The sequence below is a fragment of the Lontra canadensis genome, unplaced genomic scaffold (assembly GCF_010015895.1).
Source record: "Lontra canadensis isolate GAN:19392208 unplaced genomic scaffold, GSC_riverotter_1.0 scaffold150, whole genome shotgun sequence".
Classification (NCBI taxonomy): domain Eukaryota; kingdom Metazoa; phylum Chordata; class Mammalia; order Carnivora; family Mustelidae; genus Lontra; species Lontra canadensis.
Window position 1 is genome coordinate 1,348,514 of NW_022631144.1, and position 21,808 is coordinate 1,370,321.

Below are 21,808 nucleotides of genomic sequence, written 5' to 3' on the forward strand. Positions count from 1 at the left end.
GGCTTCTCTAGCTCCAAATGAAAACTCATCTTTATTCGTAAGTTTCAAGTTTTAATCCTTATCCAACTAAATAAAAACACAAGAATTGAAATGACTGTTTCATCACATGAAGTCTCTTAAAATGGAACCAAGGACATCTTATGGATTTTCAAAGTTAGCTTTCCCTTGGTTAGCTAATAAAAAGCATTCTACTTTCCACTAAAAATTTAACATGGGTCATTATAATTTTATCTAAAATGTATTGTTAAATTGTTATCTTAGTTAAGGTAATAAATATTCATTGTAAAACAATTTGTAGAAGATAATTAATGAAGGAAATGAAGTTCACTCATAATCTCACTACCAAGATATAATAGTTAAATTTGGGGTATTATTTCATTTTTTGTGCATGAATGGATTTTTCCACTGGGTAATTTGAAAATTTTTTTTCACTTTGTACTTGACTTAATTTGCTACCAGCTCTGCAATTCTTTTCCTTTTCTTTTCTTAAGAGTGAGAGCCGGTGGGGGAGGGGGCATGTGTGCCAGAGGGAGAGGAAGAGAGGAGTCTTAAGCAGCCTCTATGTCCAGCATGGATCCCAATGTAGGGATCGATCTCATGACCCTGCGATCATGACCTTAGCCAAAATCAAGAGTCAGATACTTAACTGACTCAGCTACTGTGTCCCAGTTTTTTTTTCCTATTTTTAATCATATGTTTTATTACTTGTATCCAAGTTTTAGCAAACAAAGGCCTCAGGGTTTTATTGAATTTGATTACACTTTGATTGTTTAAAGTCTCAGATAAAGTTATATAGTATTGGTATATTGGTATATAATATTAGTAATATTATTATAACACATTATAGTAATAATTACATATAATGTAATTAATATATTAATATTAATGGATATAATATATAATGTATGTTATATTAGTATATATTATAATATTAGATGTATAACAATTTAATATTTACATATACTACAAAGTGATCAACACAATAAGTCTAGTTACTGTCACCATATAATTGATTCAATTCACCCTTTCACATACCCAACCCACTTCCCCTCTGATAACCACCAATCTGTTCTCTGTACCTATGAGGGCTTTTTTTCCACAATCAATATGCAAGTAACATCATATGATATTTATCTTTCTCTGACTTATCTCATTTAGCCTCATACTCGTAAGGGCCATCCATGGCAAGATCTCCTTCTTTTTATGGCTGAGTAGTATTCCATTGTGTAAATGTACCACATCATCAAAACAGTATGGAGGTTCCTCAAAAAGTTAAAAATAGAACTACCCTATGACCCAGCAATTGCACTATTAAGTTTTTACTCAAAGGATACAAAAACACAGATTCAAAGGAATACATGCACCCCGATGTTGATAACAGCATTATCAACAATAGCCAAACTCTGGAAAGAGCCCAAGTGTCCACTGACTGATGAATGGATAGAGGTGTGTGTGTGTACATATACAATGGAATGTTGTTTAGCCGTCAAAAAAGAATGAAATCTTGCCATTTGCCACAACATGGATGGAACTAGAGTGTATTATGCTAAGCGAAGTAAGTCAGAGAAAGACAAATACCATAGGATTTCTCTCGTGTGGAATTTAAGAAACAAAAGAGATGAACATAGTGGAAGGGAAGGAAAAATAAGATGAAAACAGAGAGGAAGGCAAACCGTAACTACAGAGAACAAACTGAGGGTTGCTGAAGGGGAAGTGGGTGGGAGGATGTGCTACATGTATAGGCATGAAGGAGGGCACTTGTGATGAGCACTGGGTGTTACATTTAAGTGATAAATTACTAAATTCTATTCCTGAAACCAACATGACACTGTATGTTAACTTGAATTAAATAAAAACTTGGAAAATATATATATACCACATCATCTGTATCCATCCATCCATCAACAGTTAGGTTTCCATATCTTGGCTATTATAAATAATGCTTGAGTAACTCAGTGCTGATTCTTAGAAGACATTAATACTCCTCCATATTTGCTCATTTACTCTGTTACCTGGATTCCTGACAAAATGTCCTCTCATTTTCTTTAGTAACCAGTGGTGTAGAATCTTGTCAAGGTCATTTGAAGGCCTAAATACCATCTTCCCTCTTTGCTTATTGCTTTAAAGAACTAAGGTGATAGTCTCTTAGAAAACTTTCTAGTAGATGAACTAATGATGGACTCACACCTTGAGTTATCAGTGAGTTTAATGGATAGATAAGCAAGGAAAAGTCAGGTCAACCAATAAGAATAGTATCTGCGAGGATACAGAGGAATAAAAGTGTGTAACACGTTTTGGAAAATGCAGTGTGGCCACAGTGTGTGGCCATGGGTGAGACTGGCAGGGGAGGAAAGCATAAGGAGGATCAGAGAGACAACTTGGGACCAATTGTGAACTATTATAACCATAACTGTGAACCATTTATGGAGCATTTATTATGTGCCAGGTACCGTACTCATGCTTTGCAAACATTTCTTTGAACCTTTTCAATAATGAAAATTTTGTAAGGTTCACGGTATCCTAATAAACAAATTTGATTTTTCTAATTTTTTTTTCAAGTATGGCAGCTTCCCTTCAATTTAAGTATTTAATCCAAGAACTTGGTCTTCCACATTAACCCAAACTTTATTACATGAAGCTTGTGTTTTTGTCAGGCCCATACTCCTCTCCTTCCCTCCTTCTTTTGGTAAAAGTCTCCATCTCCCTGGCTATAAAAGTGGGCACAAATCACATTAACTCATCTCCACCAGCTCCCTGCGTCTCTGAGAGATGTCAGAAGCTGCCACAACGCCACTGTGGGGAGAAAAGCTGACATATGGAGGCAGGCATGGGCTGTGTTGAGCAACAGTCGTGCAATGTATCTGCCTCCTCCACCCTTGTTTTTCTTTTTGTCCCTTGCATTCTGAGTGTATCTTAATGGCTAAGAGTTAATTCTGGAGACATTTGGGTCAAAAGCTGGCATTGCCAGTTAATAGTTATAGACCTTGGGTGAGCCACTTAAACTAGTTAGGCCCCAGTGGTAAAATGGGAATGTGGTGAGAATGAAATGGGATTATGAGTGTAAGTCATTTAGCACACACAATGTGTTCACTAAGATGTAGGGCAAGTGGAAGGAGCAGTTAGATTGACAAGAAGCCCGTTCACCTCCCCTTAACAACTGAAACTTTGTACTCCTGTCTCCATGAAATTGGGATTTACTTTTATATCAACGAAGAGAAATAAAGAATAGAGCAAACGATGTGCCAAATCTTGATAACAGCTGAGCAGATGAGTCACTGTGCTAGACTCTACTTTTAAATTTTTTATAATCTTCTTTGAAGAAAGTTTCCTTGAGAATATCATGCAGTTTCTCTTTTCAGTCCTGCTGAATAAACTGCATTGATTTTCAAAGGTTGGATCCACCTCGCATTCCTGCAGTAGATGTAGTTTGATCAAAAAAGAGTTGTTCATTCCTTTGAAGGATCTAAGAATCTGGCTTCTTAGTTTTCATATGGGATTCTTGAGACAGATGGCCTGTGGCTTCCCTCTCTAATTGTAACTGTGCCAACCTTTGGTGTGGGGCTGTGTTCACCTCAGTGGATGAATTAGATGGTGTGTTTGTTTTCTACACGCTGGAGGAATTTTTGTGGGATTGATGCTATTTCTTCCTTAAGTAATTTGACCTCAGTTATAATTACACTTTCCTTTTAAATCCTTGAGCTGTTACTCATTAGACTGCATACTTTTTTGTATATGTAGAAATAATTTTAAAAATACTTCAAGGAAGTAGGCAAAAAACCACCTTTTTTTTTAAAAAAAAATGAGAATATGTGTAACTTTCTTAGCTAAGTGCAAAGTAATCATTTCATCCTAATGACTACACTAAAAACCTCACCCGTGTTCTGGACAGCAATCCTTTACCCACAAACTTTCATCACTACTGACATTACCAGGCAGGAGTAACTTCCCAGACACTGTGCTAGATGTATCACATACATCATTTCCTTTAATCATCACCGTATGCCCTTCAGTAGACACCAGTTACTGCCTCCCACATTTTAGGAGAAAGTCAAACAGTGTCCCAGTCTTGGACTCAAAGTCCAGAAGTCTGACTGCAACGAATATGCTCTTCACCCACTCATGCCTGTATGTCTTGGAGAGGCAGCACAGCCTGGCAGGGATGGGAAAAGAGACCTAATCAGGGCTCCAACCTACCTCTGCCTCTAACTGGCTGTGAGATCTTAGAAAAATCACATCATCTTCCTTGCCCTTGTGTCTTTGATGACAGAATGCAGGGTGTTCTCCAGGAAGTTATTTTGAAACTCTACCTGTCAGGCCTGGGAGTTTGGAGGCATCACCTGGGGTCAAGCAGGACAAGGAGCTTTTCCTTCTTCTATATTACATATTGGCCTTTTACAGAATTTCATTTAATGGTTCTGAGGCTTTAAAATTTTGAAACCATCAGACTACTCTTCAACTTCTGAGATTCTTCTGTTCCAATGATTCTACAGAATCACTACAGAGTCATTTAGATGAATGATTCTATGAATATTCTATGATTCTATTTTCTATCCTAGTAACCTACTAAGCTCTAAATTAGATCTAACCACAGAAATGCCCAACAAACACACCCAAATGTTAATTTCTCTATAATTTTTCTATAATAAATTCTTCACATTTAGAATGATACCCAGATACCTCCTCAACTTTTACCACAGGATAAATCCCATTTGGAATTTATGTCTCCTATAACATGACACTCCCCAGTATGTTATAGTACTACTCTCTCCTTATACTACTTTCAATTTATGTTCAGTTGTGTTCAGCACAGATGCTGATATACTGTACAAGCCCTCAAGTGACTGCAGAATCTGGATAACAATAAACTCATTCCTCAAAAGTTTAAAAATCAAAGCATCAGACAAAATGTAATTTTTTATGAGACTCCACATTTTGAAATACATAACATAGCACAAACACACTATTTACATCACAAGTTCTTTTTACAAAATATGTGTTGAAAGAATACTGTTCGAGATCATGATCTTAAAATACCTGTTAGAGTTCAAAATGGACTTATGGAATCTAATCTCCAGAAATCCACCATATGATGATATAAATAAAAGCTGAACATCAGGGCTTACTCATACATAAAAATACAAATTCTCTATCCCAGTGGTCAGCAAACAATGGCCTGTGGGCCAAATCCAGCTGGTGGCCTGTTTTTGTACAGCTGCAAGCTAAACATGGTTTTTTGACATTTTTAAAAGTTAAAAAAAAAAAAAAACACTAAAACTAAACAATAAAGAATATGCAACAGAGACACCTGTGGCCTGCAAATATTTACTATGTGACTTTTTACAGAAAGTTTGCTGACCTCTGCATTATACGAAACCAGCTGAAAGAGCTAGCTACTAGAATATACTGAGCATTTAAAAAAACACCACTGTAATGTGCCAGTACCATCAGCACTACTCATTTCTAAAATGAGGCACTTCTGTTTGAATATGTACATTTCCGAAACATAATTACATCTGGAAGGTAGCTTTGCTACTTAATTCTAGCCCTTTGTAATTAGGCCTCTGCATGAAATCACATTCTTAGGGGCTGAAGTAAACAAGCACAAAGTACTTCAGCTGTCAGTCATTGATCTCATCAGTAGTTTGACCACTTATGGTCTTAAATGTTAATAGAATCCATAATTTAGGTATTGCCAATAGAAGGTGATATTGTTGTATTATTTAAATAACATAGATAAAAACATGTTTAGATATCCCAATTCATTATTTTCAGAAGTAAGGGTTAACTAGTCAACTTAGTAGCTACTTATTTTAAAAATAGAAAATGGAAAAAACAAAAACAAAAAACAACAAAGATGTAAAACTGCAGCAAAAGACTTTAGAATGCAAAGACTGGGATCACTTAGCAATGGTTCCCAAGCTGGCTTAGGCGTCTCATGTGAAAGTTAGTTGGAAATAGCTGCTATGGGAACTTGGCAGCTTTATCTTGTCAGATTTTTCATAAAAAGAATGATGGGTCCATGAGCAAATGCTTTAAAAGTAAAACCAGGTCAGAGCTGCTCAACACACAAGTTTTCCATGTCTTGGTTAAACAATTCCTGGTCAGGAGGCTACATTCATGCCACAAAACAAGTATTGTACTGGATGCTTTTCCTTCTTCAAGCCAGGCTGGGTAAGCATCACATCACGAAGACATCTCTAGGATGCCAGTTTCAAAATGCTCAGTGAATGCTGAGGTAGATGATTTTCAAACGAAGATCTTCTATACTCTGATTCGATCAGGACTAGCTTCTTTCTGTATCCTCCTCCTGGGAAATATCTTCCGCTTAAGTGCAATTAACTAGAATATCAAAGACAGAAAATAAATTTTAATTCTCCATGTTGACAAACTTTAAACTTAGAGTCCTATGACCTCTATCATTTCCACAATCTTCTACATTTAAAAAAAAAAAAACAAAAAACAAAAAATAGAGCAAACAAGTCTCCATCATTCCTCCCCAAAATAAAACCAACCAATACTTTCATTATAGGGTCAATATGCCTAAATATATGCCCACAAAATATTTAAACACACAAAGACTAAAATTATTTTGGCCCATAAAGACCTTTTAACTACATATTTTTACACAGTGATTACCAAACATATTTACTTTTTATTAACATATAATGTAATAATTGTTTCAGGGCTACAGGTCTGTGAATCATCAGTTTTACACAATTCACAGCACTCACTGTTGCACATACCCTACCCAATGTCCTTAATCCAGTGACTCTATCCCTCCCCCCTCTCCTGCCCCCAGCACCCCTCAATTTGTTTCCTGATTTTAAGAGTCTCTTACGGTTTATCTTCCTTCCCGGTCCCATCTTGTTTCACTTTTTCCCTCCCTTCCCCCCATGACCCCCACCCTGCCCCTCAAATTTCTCATATCAGAGAGATCATGATAATTGTCTTTCTCTGTCTTATTTCGCTTAGCATAACACCCTCTAGTTCCATCCACGTCATCGTTGCAAATGGCAAGATTTCAGGGGTTTTGATGGCTGCATAGTATTCCACTGTAGATATATACCACTTCTTTATTGATTCATCTATTAATGAACATCTAGGCTCTTTCCATAGTCTTGCTATTGTGGACATTGCTGCTATGAACATTCGAGTGCACATGCCCCTTCAGATCACTACATTTGTATCTTCAGGGTAAATACCCAGTAGCGTAATTGCTGGGTCGTAGGGTAGCTCTATTTTCAACTTTTTGAGGAAACTCCATACTGGTATATTTTCCAGGGTGGCTGCACCAGCTGGCATTCCCACCAGTAATGTAGGCGGGTTCCCCTTAATCCGCATCCTCACCAAAAACCTGCCGTTTCCTGACTGGTTAATTTTAGCCATTCTGACTGGTGTGAGGTGGTGTATCATTGTGGTTTTGATTTTTATTTCCCTGGCCAAGTGATGTGGAGCACTTTTTCATATGTCTACTGGCCATTTGGATGTCTTCTTTCCAGAAATGTCTGTTGATGTCTTCTGCCCATTTCTTGATTTGATTATTTGTTCTTTGGGTGTTGAGTTTTATAAGTTTTTTTTTTAAGATTTTATTTATTTATTTGACAGAGAGATCACAAGCAGACAGAGAGGCAGGCACAGAGCAGGGTGGGGGAAGCAGGCTCCCCACCGAGCAGAGAGCCCGATGCGGGGCTCGATCCCAAGACCCTGAGATCATGACCCAAGCCGAAGGCAGAGGCTTTAACCCACTGAGCCACCCAGGCGCCCCAACTGTGAAGAGTTTTGATCAGGGAAGGTTGCTGTACTTTGTCAAATGCTTTTTCAGCATCTATTGAGGGTATCATATGGTTCCTGTTCTTTCTTTTATTACTGTCTTATATCGCATTGATTGGATGTTGAACCAACCTTGCAACCCAGGAATAAATCCCACATGGTTGTAGTGAATAATCCTTTTAATGTACTGTTGGATCCTACTGGCTAGTATTTTGCTAAGAATTTTTGCATCCATGTTCATCAGCGATATTGGTCTGTAAATCACATTTTTGATGGGGTCTTTGGTTTTGGGATCAAGGTAATGCTGGCCTCATAAAATGAGTTTGGAAGTTTCCCTTCCATTTCTATTTTTTGGAACAGTTTCAGGAGAATAGGTGTTAATACTTCTTTAAATGTATGGTAGAATTCCTGTGGGAAGCCATCTGGCCCTGGGCTCTTTGTTGGGAGATTTTTGATGACTGCTTCAGTCTCCTTACTGATTATGGATCTGTTCAGGTTTTTTGTTTCTTCCTGGTTCAGTTTTGGTAGTTTATGTGTCTCCAGGAATGTATCCATTTATTCCAGATTGTCAAATTTGCTGATGATAGTTGCTCATAATATGTTCTTAAAATTGTCTGTGTTTCTTTGGTGTTGGTTGTGATCTCTCCTCTTTCATTCATGATTTTATTAATTTGGGTCCTTTCTCTTTTCTTCTTGGTTAAGTCTGGCCAGGGGTTTATCGATCTTATTATTTCAAAGAACCAGCTCCTAGTTTCATTGATCTGTTCTACTGTTCTTTTGGTTTCTATTTCATTGATTTCTTCTCTGGTCTTTATTATTTCTCTTCTCCTGCTGGGTTCAGGATTTCTTTGCTCTTTTCCAGCTCTTTTAGGTGTAGGGTTAGGTTGTGTTTTTGAGACCTTTCTTGTTTCTTGAGAAAGGCTTTTATGGCTATATACTTTCTCTCAGGACCACCTTTGCTGTATCCCAAAGATTTTGAACAGTTGTGTTTTCATTTTCATTTGTTTCCATGCATTTTTTAAATTCTTCTTTAATTTCCTGGTTGACCCATTCATTCTTTATTAGGATGCTCTTTAGCCTCCATGTGTTTCAGTTCTTTCCAACTTCCCTCTTGTGGTTGAATTCTAGTTTCAAAGCACTGTGGTCTGAAAATATGCAGGGAATGATCCCAATCTTTTGATACTGATTGAGACCTGATTTGTATGCCAGGATGGGATCTATTATGGAGAATGTTCCATGTGCACTAGAAAAGAAGGTGTATTCTGTTGCTTTGGGATGGAATGTTGTCAATATATCTGTGATGCCCATCTGATCCAGTATATCATTTAAAGCCTTTATTTCCTTGTTAATCTTTTGCTTAGATAGTCCATCCACTTCAGGGAGGGAGGGGGTGTTAAAGTGTTCTACTATTATTGTATTATTGTTGATGTGTTTCTTTGATTTTGATTTTGTTGTTAATTGGTTTTTATAACTGGCTACTCCCATGTTAGGGACATAGATATTTAAAAGTGTTAGATCTTCTTGTTGGACAGACCCTTTATTTTTTTTTTTATTTTTTTTTTTTTTTATAATTTTATTTTTTATAAACATATATATATATATATTTTTTCCCCCAGGGGTACAGGTCTGTGAGTCTCCACGTTTACAAACTTCACAGCACTCACCATAGCACATACCCTCCCCAATGTCCATAACCCTACCCCCCTCCCACCCCCCTCCCCCCAGCAACCCTCAGTTTGTTTTGTGAGATTAAGAGTCACTTATGGTTTGTCTCCCTCCCAATCCCAACTTGTTTCATTTACTCTTCTCCTACCACATTAACCCCCCATGTTGCATCTCCTCTCCCTCATATCAGGGAGATCATATGATAGTTGTCTTTCTCTGATTGACTTATTTCGCTAAGCATGATACCCTCTAGTTCCATCCATGTTGTCGCAAATGGCAAGATTTCATTTCTTTTGATGGCTGCATAGTATTCCATTGTATATATATACCACATCTTCTTTATCCATTCGTCTGTTGATGGACATCTAGGTTCTTTCCATAGTTTGGCTATTGTAGACATTGCTGCTATAAACATTCGGGTGCACGTGCCCCTTCGGATCACTACGTTTGTATCTTTAGGGTAAATACCCAGCAGTGCAATTGCTGGGTCATAGGGTAGTTCAATTTTCAACATTTTGAGGAACCTCCATGCTGTTTTCCAGAGTGGTTGCACCAGCTTGCATTCCCACCAACAATGTAGGAGGGTTCCCCTCTCTCCGCATCCTCGCCAGCATCTGTCATTTCCTGACTTGTTAATTTTAGCCATTCTGACTGGTGTGAGGTGGTATCTCATTGTGGTTTTGATTTGTATTTCCCTGATGCCGAGTGATATGGAGCACTTTTTCATGTGTCTGTTGGCCATCTGGATGTCTTCTTTGCAGAAATGTCTGTTCATGTCTTCTGCCCATTTCTTGATGGGATTATTTGTTCTTTGGGTGTTGAGTTTGCTAAGTTCTTTATAGATTCTGGACACTAGCCCTTTATCTGATATGTCGTTTGCAAATATCTTCTCCCATTCTGTCAGTTGTCTTTTGGTTTTGTTAACTGTTTCCTTTGCTGTGCAAAAGCTTTTAATCTTGATAAAATCCCAATAGTTCATTTTTGCCCTTGCTTCCCTTGCCTTTGGCGATGTTCCTAGGAAGATGTTGCTGTGGCTGAGGTCGAAGAGGTTGCTGCCTGTGTTCTCCTCAAGGATGTTGATGGATTCCTTTCTCACATTGAGGTCCTTCATCCATTTTGAGTCTATTTTCGTGTGTGGTGTAAGGAAATGATCCAATTTCATTTTTCTGCATGTGGCTGTCCAATTTTCCCAACACCATTTATTGAAGAGGCTGTCTTTTTTCCATTGGACATTCTTTCCTGCTTTGTCGAAGATTAGTTGACCATAGAGTTGAGGGTCTATTTCTGGGCTCTCTATTCTGTTCCATTGATCTATGTGTCTGTTTTTGTGCCAGTACCATGCTGTCTTGATGATGACAGCTTTGTAATAGAGCTTGAAGTCCGGAATTGTGATGCCACCAACTCTGGCTTTCTTTTTCAATATTCCTTTGGCTATTCGCGGTCTTTTCTGGTTCCATATAAATTTTAGGATTATTTGTTCCATTTCTTTGAAAAAAATGGATGGTACTTTGATAGGAATTGCATTAAATGTGTAGATTGCTTTAGGTAGCATAGACATTTTCACAATATTTATTCTTCCAATCCAGGAGCATGGAACATTTTTCCATTTCTTTGTGTCTTCCTCAATTTCTTTCATGAGTACTTTATAGTTTTCTGTGTATAGATTCTTAGTCTCTTTGGTTAGGTTTATTCCTAGGTATCTTATAGTTTTGGGTGCAATTGTAAATGGGATGGACTCCTTAATTTCTCTTTCTTCTGGACAGACCCTTTAAGTATGATATAGTGTCCTTCCTCATCTCTTATTATAGTCTTTGGCTGATATAAGGCTTGCCACCCCAGCTTTCTTTTGATGTCCATTAGCATGGTAAATTGTTTTCCACCCCCTCATTTTAAATCTGGAGGTGTCTTTGGTTCTGAAATGAGTTTCTTGTAGATAGCGTATTGATGGGTCTTGTTTTTTTATCCATCCTGATACCCTGTGTCTTTTAATTGGGGCATTTAGCCCATTTACATTCAGAGTAACTATTGAAAGATATGAATTTAGTGCCATTGTATTGCCTGTAAGGTGACTGTTACTGTATATTGCCCCTGATCCTTTCTGGTCTGTTACTTTTAGGCTCTCTTTGCTTAGAGGACCCATTTCAGTATTTCCTGTAGGGCTGGTTTGGTGTTTGCAAATTCTTTTAGCTTCTGTTTGTCCTGGAAGCTTTTTACCTCTCCTGTTTTCAATGACAGCCTAGCTGGATATAGTATGCTTGACTGCATATTTTTCTTATTTAGTGCCTGAATATATCATGCCAGTCCTTTCTGGCCTGCCAGGTCTCTGCAGATAGGTCTGCTGCCAATCTAATATTTTCTACCATAGTAGGTTACGGACCTCTTGTCCCGAGCTGCTTTCAGGATTTACTCTTTGTCCCTGAGACTTTTGAGAACAACGAGACAGAGAAAAAAGAGGATTTATTCTTCCCCTCTTCTCTCCCTCCTTGCCTCTCTGGTTCCCTTTTCTCTATGGGTATAAGTGACACAGATGAAAGACTGGCACTCCTGTTCCTTCCCACTGCTGTCAGCTGCTCCTTTCAGCCAATCTATCTTTTCTTCCATTGTAGGCAGGCACACTGCTGACTCCTAATTCCTCAGTGACCTCAGTTCTAGAGCAGGGAGAGTTTTACTAGCCCGGAATAATGGCAATAAGAACAGAACTGATATTTGCTAGGAAGTGGATGAAGATTTAAACTGCAGTCCTGCTTACCTGCCCAATCTCCCATGTTTTTATTTCCTTCCATTTATGGCAAGAAGCCCAGGCACTGTTTATTTCTAATGTTCTCAATACTTCAGCCTCCTTCTCCTTCCCAGTTTAAGTAAACTCAGTGCAAGTTTCCCATAATTGACAACTAGAAAGGCTCCACTCAGCAGTCACCTCAGGTGGAGGCTGAGGTGAGGTCTGCTTGCCCCAGGTAAGTCAGGTCAGCCGAGACACCATTCCCTTTCTCTTCCGACCATTTCATGCCTACACCAAGTAAGGATTCTATGGTCCCTTTCTTTTTACCTCACTAACCTCCCTTCTACTTCTGGGACTTCACTTGAAGAAGGCTGTATATATGTGCCTGCAAGGAGAGAAATTCCAGCAATCCAAAGGAAATGTAATTGGGAGAAATGTGAGCACAAATGGGCACTGTCCACAGAAGAGTAGGAGGTCTGAAGATAAGTCACTGCAGTCACTTTTAGAAAGGTTGTAAGAAAAGAAAAATCGAAAAACCATACAAAATCAGTATCAGATGAGGATTCTAGGTGGGTCTTTTGGTTAGAAATAGAGGTTTTCAGTTTTATCTTGATGTCTACAAGTTAATCTACTGAGTTCCAGGTAAAAAGAATACTGAAAGTGCATCTAGAAGATTAAGGAATAAAAGGCTATTATGTTTGCTGCCTGAATATTATGAAATCTGTTTAACATGTTAATATCTGAGTTAGAAGCTAAAAGAAAAAATTAAAATTTTCCTGTGAATTCATATCACTTTTTAAAGAATCAGATATTCTTATACTAAAAAATAATGTTTGGGGGCACCTGGGTGGCTCAATGGGTTAAGCCTCTGCCTTCAGCTCAGGTCATGATCTCAGGGTCCTGGGATCGAGCCCTGCATCAGGCTCTCTGTTCAGCAGGGAGCCTGCTTCCCCTTCTCTCTCTGCCTGCCTACTTGTGATCTCTCTCTGTGTCAAATAAATAAATAAAAATATTTAAATACATACATACATACATAATAAATAATGTTTGATCCCCACATAAAATATGTAAGACTTACCTGTTCAGCAAAAAATGAGAATATAGTAAACATAATCAATGTTGCCAGCACACAGTGAGTCCAAAACTTCAATTTGTCTCGATATGTTCTCCTGTTCAGAGAAAGAAGAAAGCAAATATGTAGTTCTGTGCATAGTACCACTATATCAGAATTAATTATATACTAGTTTAGCCTAAAGTTGTGAAACACAAAAACATTGTCTGGAGGCAATTTGAAAATGTTAATACAATGTATATTTCCACATTAGATCAGATTTTTCATTACATCATAGTAAATATTATATTTGAATTATAAAAGTTACCCAGCAGAGGATAGGACTTCAAAAGAAAATTACTTTTAGCATTTAAACAAAAGTACACTTTCATTCCTATCCATTTCTTCACAGTCACTTAATCAACACTTTCTGTGGATACAGACAGATAAACCAGAAGTTCTTGCTCTAAACTGTTTGTAAGCGTGGGGAGTCACTGACATGCAGATGACTAGCCATCACACAAGATGGAACAAAAAATGTACTATCAAAAGCAAAGTCTTGTGGAAAAACAGAGAAATGAGGAAAGCACCTCAGATTCAGTAGTATTTCATTTAAGCCTTGCAGTGGGGTGGGGGACCTTAAATGAAAGCATTTAACGGAGTAAGGCAGTGAGCATCACAGAGGAGCAGGCTGAGTCCTGTAGAAATGAGTGAAGTCTGGCCTAGGGACATCAGGAAGAGAGCTAAAGCCATGGCAAGGCAGGTGGGCATAAACTGCAGGTATTCTGGAAAAATATGCAATAGGGTTTGGAAATAATACTCTAGTGGGAAAGTATATGAAATGGCAGGTGTGGATGTATGTGTGACAACTGGAATAAAAATGGTGGCCATCCGAAGGATGCATGTCAGGTGACCAGAGGTGACCAGGCAGCCAGTTGTGTTAGTCTGGGTATGAAAACATAATGAAGACAAGTGAGAGAAAGAAAACAAGCAACAGAAGAGATAATCTAAGAGTAGAATCAACTGGACTTGAAGATAGGATACTGGGGTTAGAAGCAGTAGAGCAGTTTCCTCATCTGTACTGTGGAAGTAATAATTTATTATGAAGACTAAACATATGCTTAACATAAGGCTTAGAAGATATTCTAATAGCCATCAATGCAGGCCTCTGTGCTGAGTTCCAGATTCTCTTTTACAGCTTATCTTGTGTAGATGTCTCTACTTCAAGTCCCATATTGTTAATAGTATCTCCAATTTCCTCCTGAATTTCCTATGTCTCATAACAGGATCACAACTAGCACAGTTAGTTCTAATGTCTATGGTGTCATTCAGAATCGATATGTAATTTAAAGAGCTAAGAAGCCAGAAGCTCTAATATAGCTAAGCTGTCCCAGCAACCAGAGAATCTGATAATAGCTGGAGGTTCCCTCAGCCATTCATCCACTGAGCATGTACTATGTGCTAGAAAGGCACTGTGCACTCAGAGAAGAGCAAGACACCATCTCTGCCCATGAAGAGAGCTTATAGTCAATCAGGAGGGGCAAATGCACCAAACAGACTGCTGTACAGTGTAGAAAGTGTTATACCCAAGGAAGGAGAACAGGAAGAAAGCCTATTGGGAAACCAGAGAAAGGTGACAGGGGACTCAACCACAATGTCATGAAAGGAAAGAGAAAAAGTGAAGTTTCTAGAAGGCAAGGTGGTAGTGGAGGCCCAGCAGTAAGAAAAGACACAGATGCTGAACAGGATGAAGAAAATGAAGCCCCCCAGTTTAGGGAATTACACCTGATTCATCTTATTTGTGTAACACAGAAATCAAAGTCCTCTCAAAGTATTCTTAAGCCCACTCCTTTCTTATTTAGTTGGGCCCTTGAAGATAAATGTAGTCACAAACTGGATTTGAGGAGTTAACACTTGAAACCATCCAGAGATCTTTTTCCTCTGAGCTAAATAAAAGAAAGTAAAAATGAGAAACCATTCCTAGAAGATAAGACCCACAAATTAGTAATAACTTCTCCTTCTGAAAATAAAAATACACAGCTATTAGCAATATACATGCTAAGGGGCTCACTTACCCAACTCCAATACACCAAAGAGTTCTAGTTGCCAAGGTTGCTAATTTCCTCCCTACAATCTCTCCCAATTCTGTCTTCTGCTTTCTCTCTATTCCCTGAGCTGTGGCCCTTGGTTCACACCCTGCTTCAGAGCTCCTGAAATGCTTAATACTTGTCTCCCTGCTTCCAGTTTCCAGATAACACTGCCTCACCAGTTACTTTTCCAAATCATGTGGATTTGGATTGTGATCATCCAAGTCTGATCACTACAAACATCTAAAAAAATTTCTCTTAGGAAACCCCATTCTCTAAAGAAAAAAGTCAATTCAGATAGAGCCCTTCACAATCTCTCCTTTTGCTCTCCAGGCACTCTCTTTTATACTCCTGTGCCTTGTACATGCCATTTCTTCTACCAGGAATGTCCTTTCTACTTGGGAAGTCCTTTTCATAATTCAAAACCAAGTCCAAATGGTGCCTTCCCCTAAGAGAACTGGCTGCTCCCTCATTCATACTCCAGTAGCACTGAACCCTGTCAGAGCACTTGATACCACAACGGTCCGCCTGCAGCCTGTCTCCCTGCAGGGACTGAGGGCCTCAAAACCTGGTACCGTACTCCTTTCATCTATGTATTCCCAGCACCTGGCATGGGGTAAACAGTAGTAAAATAAGACATGAAGGAAACATTATAAAGCAGCTTTGGATTACAGTGGACATATGGAAGGCTGGGAATCAGGCGGGATTTACCACTTATCAGTTACTTCACCTTGAGCAAATCATGCAGCTTCTATTACCATGTTCTCCTGCCATATAGCAGATTCTCAAGAAACGAGGTAGCTATTCTGATGGCAATGAATGATACTCAGCAGATGTGCTTGGCCAGTAAGCTCAATAAAATCTTTTAAGTGTATTTTTACAAAGTAATTATAGATCAAATAGTACATTAAAGGAATTTCATCACTCATAAACACACACACACACACACACACACACACACGTGAGCATGAGACCTTACCACTCCTGTAGCTCATGCATATGAAGGAAACGGTTTCGATACTCCCTTGGCAGCTCAAACTGGGATGGTATGGGGAACATGGATTCATAGAAGTCCCTGAGAACAGCTTTCACTGTCTGGGCATCTTTATGATTATGGTCTATGTTGTCATTCAGGCAAACAAACTTCCTAGAAAAATAAAGATTCAGGGTTATTGGCTATCATGAGAATGATCCTGACAAAATAAAACAAGAAATGTAGATTCCAAGTATATTTTAAATGGACTCATGTTCCAATTTGTTATATGTGCTGATATGATTCTCTGGGGGAAGAATGTTCTATAAAATTTTTCTTTGGATTTTCCTCATCTGTAAAACAAAGAGAACTAGGGAAGATAATCTTAAAAGTGCTTCTAGTTGTTGGAATAAATTAATTTAATGATTTCTGTTTAACATGTCCCCAATTAAGTGTTTAATAAATACAGTTTACTGATTAGAGCATTTTGTTGGCAGCCAGAGAAGAAATTGGTGACCACCTAAAACCAAGTTCTATTATGGTTATATTACTAAGAATAGTGATAGAGATAATTAAGATAAAGATGGTGCCTTACAGCTATAGAATCTATGAGTTTGATGACTTTTCTTAATATGTCTCCAACTAAGGTACTAGAGTTATGGCACCTTACTGTCATGCTTCCCTACTGTTTCAAGTTCCCTTTAAGGCAAAGTCACGAAACTGAGGGCCCATTAAAACAGCAGGCAGGGATAACACCACTTTTGAAGTACATGTGCTAAAATTTAAAACAGACCAAAAAAACACAAAAAACCCTCACCAAACTTAAATCTAATAAAGCTCTCAGATCCAACTACCAATTTATAAGAAAAAGTGGGAACATGAGATACAATCAAAGTAGTCCAAAGTATAGGGATTTCTTCATATACACATACAAAATTGTATGGTTAAAAAGAGATTGAGGAAAAACCGATAGACTTAACTGCAGTGAATTTACTTGCTACCACTTCAAACCAATAAAAAACATAAATGCTTAGAAAAGACAACTAGGGAAATATGTATATTGACCAGATGGCTATCATATTAAGGTTAAAATAATGATATGGTGGTTATTTTGAAAGAGCTGTTATAGAGAAACATATTTTAAATATCTAGAGATAAAATGAAACAATGTCTGAGGTTTACATACAAATAATCAGGAAGTGGTAGTAAAGGACTGGATGTGTGTAGATGAAAGAAGAACAACTTCTAACAATCACTTCTTACTGAAGATGAGTGGTGGGTAAAAATTCATTATCCTATCTACTCTCTTGGGGACTGTTTCAAATTAAAGGATACTAAAGAGATATCAACCAAATACAATGCACAAGCCTTGACTAGATCCTGCATTTAAAAAAAAAATAGCTATACAGGGCATCTGGATGCAACTAGGGAAATATGAATACGGATTATCTATTAGATGGTATTACTTAGTGTTAACAGATTGTGTGTTAGTTATGTGTTAACTGTCTTTAGTATAAAGGAGAATGATTTTGTTTTAGAAGATATGTACTAGAATAATTACCAGTAAAATGTATGGATGCCTGAAACTAAATTTCAAATGGTTCAGCAAACAGCATCAACAAAATAAAAACAAAACCTGTTTTGTGTGTATGTGTGTGTGTGTGTGTGTGTGCGCACGCGCGTGTGTATATAGACAGATCAAGTAAGTATAATAAAACGCTGACATTTTAAAATCTGGGTTAAATATGGGATTTATTGTAGTTTTTTTTCCATTTTCCTTTATCTCCAAAATTTTTTGTAACATTGGGAGAAATTAAAGAAAGTATACGCATGAGACAAAGGGTATGTGTGGACAACAACTAAATTAGACCCTGCTGGGTGCATAATAAACATCATCCCCTTTCTTCTAAAAGGAGTTTGCATTTTGCTCAGTATTTCTATCCCCATGAGCTGACTCAATGGGAGGCAAGCCCACTCCATCCCAGAGATAGCTCCTGTGTGAATGTGAATCCTTTTCACGGTGACAGATGTAAGAATGGGGGTCTGGGGCGCCTGGATGACTCAGTTGGTTAAATGTCTGATTCTTGATTTCTGCTCAGGTCATGATCTCAGGGTCATGGGATGGAGCCCCTCATAGGGTTGGGGGGGGAGGGTCCATGCTCAGTGGGGAGTATACTTGTCCCTCTGTGCACCCCTCCCCACAACGTGCACTCTTTCTGCTCTCTCAAATCTAAAAAAAAAAAAAAAAGAATGAATGGGGAGACAGCATACCCTACATACAAAGGGGCAATCCCTTTGTCTCAGAGCATAGCTCCATCTGCAGAGACATCTAGAATTGCTGTGGCTCCCCTATCTCCAGCCTGAAGATGAAGCCAACAAAAGCAGGAGGGCAACAGAGAGGAACAGGCCTGAGGGAAAAGCAAAGCCTGGATTCTGCCTAGTCCAGACTCCTCGTTAATGGGGGCAAACCTATCCTTAAAACTTCAGTCAGGGGGCGCCTGGGTGGCTCAGTGGGTTAAAGCCTCTGCCTTCGGCTCAGGTCATGATCCCAGAGTCCTGGGATCGAGTTCCACATTGGGCTCCTTGCTTAGCTCCCTCTGCCTGCTCTGCATTCCATCTGCTCCAAACAAAATAAGCCACTTCCTTCTCTTGAGTCACCTTTTATCATGTCTATTTGCATAATTAAAGATCATTTTTTGGGGTGTCTGGGTGGCTCAGTTGGTTAGGCATCAGCCTTTAGCTCAGGTCATGATCCTGGGGCCCTGAGCTCGAGCCCCACATCGGGCTCCATTCTCAGCAGGGAGTTTGCTTCTCCCTCTGCCTCTCCCCTCCCCCATTGGCTTGTGCATACACGCTCTCTTCTCAAAATTTTTTTTTAAAGGGTTATGGACATTGGGGAGGGTATGTGCTCCGTTGAGTGCTGTGAAATGTGTAAGCCTGATGATTCACAGACCTGTAACCCTGGGGCAAATAATATATTATATGTTAATAAAAAATTTTAAAAAAGAAAAAGATCATTTTTTAAAGTTATGGGAATTCTCTGTATTTTCTGTTCAATTTTGCTGTGAACCTAAAAGTACTCAAAAAAGTAAAGTTTACCGGTTAAGAAAAAAGTACCTGGGGTTTTTTCTTATATCATCCAACTGGCCAACCACATGAGAAACATTGGTACGGATCATTTTAAAAGCAATTTCTTCTTCTCCCATGATTTCAAACCTAAGTATCAAAACATATTTAAAGAGTGTAAATATTTACATGGAAATAAAAACAGAATTTAAATAAGAAAAGTATTTTATAAAACTTTAACAGTCAATATCCTGAGAATGACTTACTCTTTTAGTATTATTAAACAAAACCACCTCATATAAATTTTAAAAGAAGGCTTAGGAGATAACCTATTGTAAAATTATGAAAATGCCAGACTCCTACAATTATTCTTAAACTAAACAGAGAAAATGTATGTACAACTTACCTATATTTGTTTTTGTCCTTATATGCTTTGTGGATTTTATCAGTTACTGGTTTACAGTTGGTTACTAGACTCTTAGTGACTGGTGGCTATGAGAAAATACAAACAATGCATCAGACCAAGACCTGGGTGGGATAGGTGAAGCACTAACCTCAGGGCAAAATTTAAGGAGGGACCAAAGACTCCATAATCAAGACAAATACTTTAATTCAGTATTTGAAAAAGTCAAATTGGCATGGAACAGCCTGCAGGCTAATTGCCTGTTTTTGTAAATAAATTTTGATTTTAATCACACATTGCTATACACTGTTAAAATAGTCTTGTTAGTTACTGGTAGAATAAATTTCTAACATAAATTGTAATGAACTGGTCTATGTCATTCATACTCATAAGATAACTTGTCATTCTTAACCTAATTGGGAAATACTTTATCCTAGATATAATCACAGTTAATTACAGTAATGAAGCCAAAACCTTGCTAAGAGTTCATTCGAGTAATGCTAACAAATGCTGTTAGTATTCATGCTCCAAGTAGTTTATTTGTATGAACCTCAAGCCTAACTTATTAACATTAGCAAGCAGCCTTTACTTAATTCTTTTTTTTTTTAAAATATTTTATTTATTTATTTAACAGAGAGAGAGAGAGAGCGATCACAAGTAGGCAGAGAGGCAGGCAGAGAGAGAGGGGGGGAAGCAGGCTCCCCGCTGAGCAGAGAGCCCGATGCGGGGCTCGATCCCAGGACCCTGAGACCATGACCTGAGCTGAAGGCAGAGGCTTTAACCCACTGAGCCACCCAGGTGCCCCCCTTTACTTAATTCTTAAAAGGGTATTTGCTGATTCTCAGTCTCATGCCAGAAAGCTAGCAAATACTAAAATACTCTGCTAATGAGAGAAAATGTATGCATTTCAAAAGCAAACTAAATCTCAATAATCTTTCATCATGTCTCTAACAGGACAAGAATAGTAACTGTTTTCTATGTATAAATCACCTTCCTTAGGGAAGAACACATTTCTGCAAGTTCTGTGTAAACGCAGGGGCCTGGTAACTGTAGTCTTACTAGGAACACAAAGTTTATAAGAGAAAGCTAGAAAAGGGGAGGAGAAAAGACAGTGAGGGACAGAAATGAAAGTACAGGTGGGGGAAACAGAAGTCTTGGGTGAGAGTGAACACCAGCAAAACTCTCTGAAGTATTCTCATTGGCTATCCTCTGCTGTCCTTAATGAACAGATGTCTGATTATAGAATATTAGCAACTAATCTCAATATTAGCTTAACATCCACTAGATAGGAGAAAGAAAAGATATAAATGATTCCGGATTATCTGAACTTCTGCTGTCTACCAAAGATATAAATATAGAGTCTGCTTCATATGTTTGAAATGCTATACAAAACTGGTATAGATAATACTTGATAAGGATATACTTCCTTTTTACACAAAAGAACTCATGCCACTTACCAAATTGGGATCATAGTATGCTTCCTGAGTTGGTGGAACACTGTTTAGCAGAGTGATATTAACAGGGAGCATTTTCGAGCAATTTATTAGCATGTGTTCCAGACCTGTTAAATCCTAATAAAGCAAAATAAAAGGATAAACCTTATATGTACGAGTAATAACTGTAGTTTTAAAAATAAAAATTATGTGAAAGTCTCCAAAATTTCTTTAAATGCTATCTTCAAGGGGAGTTTGATTACATGACTCCTAAAATAAAAACATCCCAAAAAGAAGAGAATGAGATAATACAAACACAAATATTTCATCTTCATCTCAAAGTAGAACATACTGGCTTATGAGGCACTTTTTGGTCATGGGGAGCCCCAGATGGGAGGTCCTGCAGTCAGATTCATCTTGGCAGTCCCCACTAACAAGTCTCCTACTCCTAGGACTACAGGATGCTGTGACCAAGGGGACTGTGCAACAACCCAGGCTTGGCTGAGACATAGCTCCAGTGGGCCACACCTGAAGCTCCTGAATGAACCTGTCACGAGAATCTTATATGCAGGGATGGTCTGGCTCTTCCCCAGATAATATAATAGCAGAACACCTACTTCAGGCCTAAAAATGTAATCTCA

The 21,808-nt window shown here is 38.3% G+C and overlaps 1 protein-coding gene across 4 annotated transcripts in view; it reads right to left on the reverse strand.

The window, feature by feature from the left end:
* Positions 1 to 4,901: 4,901 nt before the first annotated feature.
* The window catches only part of GNPTAB (N-acetylglucosamine-1-phosphate transferase subunits alpha and beta), a 76,962-nt gene continuing 60,055 nt past the window's right edge, over positions 4,902 to 21,808 (reverse strand). For 3 of the 4 annotated variants that reach the window (XM_032844290.1, XM_032844294.1, XM_032844293.1), the window contains 6 exons: positions 21,192 to 21,305; positions 19,738 to 19,823; positions 19,383 to 19,481; positions 16,272 to 16,439; positions 13,233 to 13,323; positions 4,902 to 6,339 (listed from right to left, as the gene is read on the reverse strand). In XM_032844290.1, the coding sequence (XP_032700181.1) occupies positions 6,262 to 6,339; positions 13,233 to 13,323; positions 16,272 to 16,439; positions 19,383 to 19,481; positions 19,738 to 19,823; positions 21,192 to 21,305 (636 nt within the window). In that variant the 3' untranslated portion in view covers positions 4,902 to 6,261. The remainder of the gene's footprint in view (positions 6,340 to 13,232; positions 13,324 to 16,271; positions 16,440 to 19,382; positions 19,482 to 19,737; positions 19,824 to 21,191; positions 21,306 to 21,808) is intronic. The other variant, XM_032844291.1, reaches the window with a different exon arrangement.